We start from the raw sequence: 7,500 nt of genomic DNA on the forward strand, positions 1-7,500 counted from the left end.
CACACACACACACAGTCACACTCTGTGTGCATAGCATAAGTTTAGCATAAGACTAAACTGGAAAAGATTCAAAGGTTTGCCACCAGACTAGTACCCGAGCTGAGAAGTATGAGCTACGAGGAGGGACTACGGGAATTTAACCTGACGTCGCTGGAAGGCAGAAAAGTTAGGAGGGGACATGATCACCACATACAAGCTTCTCAAAGGAATTGATAGGGTAGATAAGGACATGCTATTTAACACAAGGGGAATACGCACTAGGGAACACAGGTGGAAATTGAGTGCCCAAATGAGCCACAGAGATATTAAAAAGAACTATTTTAGTGTCAGAGTGGTTGACAAATGGAATGCATTAGGAAGTGATCTGGTGGAGGCTGATTCCATAAACAGTTTCAAGTGTAGATATGTTAGAGCCCAATAGGCTCAGGAACCTGTACACCAGTTGATTGACAGTTGAGAAGCGGGACCAAAGAGTCAGAGCTCAACCCCCTCAAGCACAATTAGGCGAGTACACATACACATTGTCTACATTTCTGTCTCTCACTTTTTATATATCTCTGTCTATTTTTCCCTGTCTCTTTATTTCTGTCTCTTTCCATTCCCCTCACGCCGCCCCACCCAACAACTCCGACCCCCGCCCCCCTCCCCGCCCCCCGCCCGACACCTCCCCCCATCCGCGGAGAGTTTTTGGGCGGCAGTGTCCAGTGTCCTCGAGTGTGGGGCGAGGGGAGGGGTGGGGACGTCAGGTTGGTTTCTTAAAGAGGCAGTAGTGATGGACCTCTGCCTCCTGACGCCCTCCTCCGCTGACCCCCTTCACACCCCCTGTACCACTCCCCCCTGACACGCCCCCATGACCCCTCCTGACCCCCCTCTATGACCCCCCTTGACCCCTATCTCACCTGACCCTTCAATTCCCCTGACCTACGTACTATCCCCCAGCAATACTTTTTCCCCTGCTGGTCACGCCACCGTCTTCAACACAACCTTCACCTTAGTATTTTATATATTTTCTGTCTCCAACATTTCCCCCCTCCCACATCTCATGCTTAATCCAGCACTCTTCCTTCAACACTTTCCCTCCAACACATTCCCTCCAACACTCCCCCACCATCACTTCCCCGTAACACCCCCTCCCACTCTCATTCCTCCTCCAACACTCCTCCCCCCTCTCATTCATCCTCCAACAATTCCTATCTCCCTCCTCCAACACTTCCCCCTTTCACGCCTCCTCCAAAACTATCTTCTCTAATTTGTCAACATACTTTCCTTCCTCCACCAGTACTTTCTCCAGCAGAACTCTCCTCCAACAGTCTTTCCCTCCACCAACACTTACCATTTTCTCCATCAGTTATTATCCTTCCTGCGAAAGCTTTCTCTTCCAGCTGACACACATCTGTCAGCTACACGGACATGCTGACGTATATACTGTCAAATATACTGACATACTGACAGATTAATGACATACTGACAGGGTTAATGACATATTGATTGTCACATTGACCAGCATTCTGACACACAAACAGGCTTCTTGACAGCCATAATGACCGACTGTGAAGCGAACTAATTGGCATATATATTTTTTTTCTACCACAGACGTGGCCACATATTCACAATGCTAATCAGCATATATACATTTTCTTCTGTCTTCCATTGTCATGGTTAGAGATCTGTTAAACATATAGTTCAGGGATTGGTTGAACAATCGACTACAGAAGGTGATTGTAGTGCTTTGAAAAAGCTAATCTGACCTACATACTTAAATACATAGATACGCAGAGTTACGTCTGTCCTACATAAACGGTGTTCGATGTGTCTTTTACATAGTGTCATTAATGTGCGTTTAGAAAGGTGAAATGCAATTCTGACCAGCTTCCACATCCTGGTCATATATATATATATATATATATATATATATATATATATATATATATATATATATATATATATATATATATATAATATAATGTTCGTTTGTTCCAAATCGCTAATCTCCGAAAGTTCTTCACCGATTGCTTTTAAATTTTCACACAACGTTCCATTCGCATCCGAGCGGTTTTTATATACTTTATAGATGTCACGTCTGTAACGAGAAAAAAACAAGTTTTTTTTTTTAAACTGTGTGTTTCATGCATTTTTCATGCGAGGGAAATCCTCGAAACCTCTTTACCAAGTGTTTTGAAATTTTGACACAACGTTGCATTCGAATAGGCGCATGTTTTTATACTCCTATTATATAGATGTCACACCTGTGACAGGTAAAACATGTTTAAAAAAAAAAAAACAGTGCCATCTGTTGCACGTAATAGCAACACACGCTATACAAAATTTGTCACAATTCCATTTCAGTGTTTCCAATTGCCCTGACAAATTGAATTTCCTTAGATTTCGTTTTATTTTAATTTTGATTTAATTATTTTGTGACATTGAATTGGAATTGAGCTGTGTAGTTTACCATACCGTTCATTTCGTGAGAATAAGTATAGATGCCACACCTGCGACAGGTAAAAACAAGCTTTTTTGAAAAACAGTGCCATTTGTTGCACGTAGGAGCAACACACGCTATACTAAATATGTTACTATTCCATTTCAATGTTTCCGATTTCATTAATAAATTGAATTTTCATAGATTTTTATTTATTTTCGTTTTGATTTAATTATTTTGCGTGGTACTGTGTTGGAATTCAGCTGTGTTGTTTACCATACCGTTCATTTCTTGAGTATAGTTTATTTTGTTATTTTTTAATTTTTTTTTCATTTCGTTTCTTTAACTTTTTTTTTATGTTTCAGTGATGGGAACATCAGATCATTTGGGAGTGCATCGGACAAGGGAATGGGAGAGGACGAGGAGACGTGGGAGGGGGGGAATGGTAGGGGGGGAATGGTAGGGAGGACAAGGGGACGGGAGAGTGGGAGATAGTGGGGAGGTCTTGGGGACGGTGGAGTGAGGAATGGTTGGGAGGACGAGGGGACAGGGGTGGGAGAAATTGTGGGGAGGACTGGGAGACAGGGGAAGGTTGCTGAGCCACAGCAACGCGTGGGCGGGTACAGCTAATATATATATATATATATATATATATATATATATACTGACAAATATGTTTGCTGATAGACGTGCATTCTGTCAGAAACTGACAGAAGGCATGTCTGAACCCAGACCTAGACAGAACCCAAAACAGACCTAGACCACATTCTGTCTAGGCCTTTCTTGGGATTAATCCTTCAGTCCTATTAATATCTTCACTCTCCCTCACTAATGTTACAGTACCCGAGAGCTGAAGCTCACCCTCGCATATGTCACAACAAGATGAGCACACAAGGAACACACACACACACTCGTGCACCCCGTACACACATAACACTAAACCAGAGAGGTAAACCTGGAAGACCTTAAACCCATATACGACACCCTTTGACGTGAGGCGTAGTAGGGTAGGAGAGAAGGTGAAGGGGGAGAATGTGAGACCGGGAGAGAGAGATTAGAAGAAGAAGAAGAAGAAGAAGAGAGAGGTGGATGCTGGTGAGGAGATTGGGAGGGGGAGGAGAGTAGTGATGGTGCAGGTGTAGGGGGAGGGGGGAAATGGAGGGGGGGGGGAAGAGGGATGTAGACTACAGTACTTTGTCTGCCTTATCAGTGCGTCAACACGCGGGGGGGAAGAGAAAGTGGAGATGATGAAGGGGTGTGGTGAAGAGGAGTTCCACGAGGAGAAGATGGAAGGAGGTGAAGGAAAAGACAGAGAAGGAGGAGCTAGCAGAAGAAAAAGGGGAAAATGGAGGAACAAGTGGAGGTAGAAGACATGGATGGATATGTATGAACAGAACACAAGAACACAAAATAATAATGATGAATCTAAAGCGAGGGTGGGAAAACGGAAGAGGAGGAGAATGGGAGGAATGGAAGGAGGGAATGAAAGGGAATGAAGATAAAGGAAGACAGCAGAAAAATAGACTAAAAAGACTTTCAAAATACGAATGAGGAGACGCTGGAAATTTGCAGAATCTGAAGAGATGAAACAGGGAGGGAAGAATTGATAGAACGAGATGGGGCAGGATGAAGGCAGAAGGAAAAAATGAGAATAAACACAGGAAGAAGAAAAGGAGAATAAACACAGGAGAAGAATAAACACTAGACTAATATTTTAGAGGAAGAGCTTTGCGAAAGAGATATTAAAAGAGAAGAGAGGAAACACAACAGGAAGTAAACAGTAGGAACACGAAAAACAGCAAAAGTCAGAACATGAAAATGAGATGAAGATGACAAAGGGAGGGTATAGAAGGTGGATAAGAAAGATAAGATAAATGCCAGTTAAAAGATGGATAATGAAGATGGAAGAGGTAGTCGGGTGTAGGGGGGCGGGGGGGAGGGGAGAGAAGTAGGAAAGAAGGGAAAAAAGATTAATGATGATGTGAGAGAGAAAAACAGTACTTTGGGTCAATGTTGGGGACATCATGGACTGCACCCTGTGTGTGTGTGTGTGTGTGTGTGTGTGTGTGTGTGTGTGTGTGAGAGAGAGAGAGAGAGAGAGAGAGAGAGAGAGAGAGAGAGCTGTCGGTTCTACAGACATGGATACTAAATACACGTACATGTATGGAAAGCTGAAAACTAAGAGCTGGAACGTTGGCTGGACTGTACACATCTTCATGGGTGAAAAAAAGTACACTCGGGAACCTGTAAAACAGGTGATTAAATGCTGAGAGGCGGGCCCAAAGAGCCAAAGCTCTACCCCCAGTGCCCCCCTTTCCCCTTCCCCACGCACACACAGTTAGGCTAGTACATTTCAAACTTCCTCTCCTAAGGGTAAACCCATTCAAATGCCTAATTAAAGAGCCGAAATAACTCGACGAATATAGTTCAGTCATTAGTTGGAAATGATGCGAGAATGATGGCCTTAAACGGTTCATTCTGCCTTAAGTATAGAATGATTTCTCGGGTACTTGTTACATCACGTCAGAAAAACTGGGTGAGTGAGTCTGCTCAAAATTTATATATACAACTTATATATAAATTTATATGTAAATTTATAATACATTCTACAGTTAATTATACTTTTTGCTTACCTCGAACAAAGAGGAAATTTGGAGAAGTCAACTCCAATTAAACCAAGATGCAAGAGTACAAGTCAGAGGGATAGAAGCCCTAAACAAGAAAATAGTCAACACAGAATATGTAGTCATATTCAGTGCAACATGGCTAAATGAAAATAATAATATAAGATAACTAAAGGATTCACAAAGCAATCTCGCATGGTATTACTGAGAATTTCTGCTCATTATAATTATTGAAGCTCATCTATTAAAGAACGTTTGTTGATAATTGCAAATCTTGAACACGGAGAATTATACACGGGCTCACCATAGCCCGTGCTACTTGGGACTTTTTGTTCCAGGTAGCGAATCTTAAACAACAACAACAACAACAACAACAACGGAGAATTAATATATGTGAACTCGCCTATATGATGAGCGTCAGCTCCTGGGCCTCGCCTGATTAAGTCTGAGTACGAAGTTAGACTTTACTCCCATTCTAACTCGTGTATTTTTTGCCTCTCAACTGAGTGTCTAGTTACCACCAATGTAAATTTTTCCCCCTCACATGATCAACGTCTTTTTTCCCCCTCTTTTTCGCCCCCTCCCCCCCATTTTTGTTATAGATTAGTTAGGTCCATTTTTCCCTTGATCCTCTCCTCGGAAATCAAGAACCAGTTAACAGTTATGATCAGATCTCCTGCTTCCCTTGTTAAAGTTCTTATTGTTCTCTCCTGGAGATTGCAAACTAGTGCAACTTGCACTAATACTAGTCTAGTGCAGGGCGTGTAGGCCGCGATGCACTCCAGCTCCTGCAGGTACCAGACGGGGGGTACATATGTGACTTGTCTGAGTATGTGTGGGGGTCATCAGGGCTCGTTATTAGGTTGTTGGTAGTTAGTGTCAGTGTTCAGACAGCATTAGCGACCATTTTAGCATGAAAACTCTTAAAGTCATGAACTCTTTATCATATTTATCAGCGGTTATCCTTACGTTCAGAGTTATCATCGCCGTCTTCATAGTTATCATCGCCGTCTTCATAGTTATCATCATCGTCTTCATAGTTATCATCAACCTTCTCATAGTTATCATCGCCTATCACATAGTTGTCACCAACCTCTTAATTATCACGACCCCCTCATAGTTTTCAGGTCACAGTTCTCAGTCACAGTCCAATTAGTCACAGTTATCATCACCTCTATCCTAACTGTCATCACCATCAACACTAATGAAATTGATGACTGGGAGAAGAGGAGGGAAATTTGATGACTGGGTAAGAGAGGGAAAATTGATGACTGGGAAGAGAGGAAAATTGACAATTGGGGAAGAGGGGGAAATTGATAACTAAAGAAGAGGGGAAAATTGATGACTGGGAAGAGGGGAAAATTGATGACTGGGAAGAGGGGGAAAATTGATGACTAGGGAAGAGGGGAAATTGTTTGGAAATAAAAGCAGTAGGCTGAAAGAAGCTGTCAGGTGACCTTTCAGCAGGACGGGGGTGGGGAGGGGGCGTGTCATGGCTGGTGAATAGCCCGTCATACACGCTCATACACCGTGTGTATGTTCCGTTATACTACCTTATGGATCACGGAAACTGTGGTGTTTAGCACTGAGTTTCTTCCGCCCATGCTGAGGTCATTATAGCTCTTCATGCTGGGGTCATTATAGCTCTTCATGTTGGGGTCATTATATACCTCGTCATGTTGGGGTCATTATATACCTCGTCATGCTGGGGTCATTATATACCTCGTCATGCTGGGGTCATTATATACCTCTATATATTATTATTGTTATATGTCATTATATACATTATATACTTTTGTTCCGGACGTGTTAAAGTCGTGTGTGTGTGTACCGATTTACGCATGTATTTACGAAACCTGTACATCTTCCAACCGTCATAGCGGGCCTTGCTTGCATTTATTAAACAGTCTATTCGAGCCTGGTAACTTCACAACCCCTAAAACGTTATTATTGTTGTAAAGAACTTCGTATTGCTCTTACAGGTAATCAACTGGTTAATAAAGGTAATCAAAGCAGCCATAAGTGACGAAAGATGAACAGGTTTCGTGACTGCTTGATGAGTGATGACCCAGACCCATGACGCATAGGGAAGGAAGTGGAGAAAACGAGACGATATGGAATTATTGAGAGAACGTAATCGTATGGAATAGAAGTGAACCAGAGAAGAGGAAAGGCAAGAAGGAGAGAGAATGATGGGAAAAGAAGGGAAGACGAGAAAGTGAAGATACGGAATGGGAGGGGGAAGAATGGAGAGAGAGAGAGAGAGAGAGAGAGAGAGAGAGAGAGAGAGAGAGAGAGAGAGAGAGAGAGAGAGAGAGAATGAGGCACTCCCACACATAACAAGGTAGGTAAACACCCGTTACAGCTTACAGTGCCACAAGCCAAAGCTTGGCACTGCTGGAAGGGGGGGGGGCGACACGCCCCTCACGGCCCCCCCCCCATTTACCATTCATA

The 7,500-nt window shown here is 42.9% G+C and overlaps 1 protein-coding gene across 1 annotated transcript in view; it reads left to right on the plus strand.

Annotated features, from left to right (window-relative positions):
* LOC123754852 (putative uncharacterized protein DDB_G0290521) overlaps positions 1-5,489 on the plus strand; it is a 22,885-nt gene extending 17,396 nt beyond the window's left edge. Inside the window, exon 3 of the mRNA XM_045737190.2 lies at positions 5,385-5,489. Within this exon, the coding sequence (XP_045593146.2) occupies positions 5,385-5,489 (105 nt within the window). The remainder of the gene's footprint in view (positions 1-5,384) is intronic.
* The last annotated feature ends 2,011 nt before the right edge of the window (positions 5,490-7,500 follow it).

Source organism: Procambarus clarkii, chromosome 28 (genome assembly GCF_040958095.1).
Source record: "Procambarus clarkii isolate CNS0578487 chromosome 28, FALCON_Pclarkii_2.0, whole genome shotgun sequence".
Lineage (NCBI taxonomy): Eukaryota > Metazoa > Arthropoda > Malacostraca > Decapoda > Cambaridae > Procambarus > Procambarus clarkii.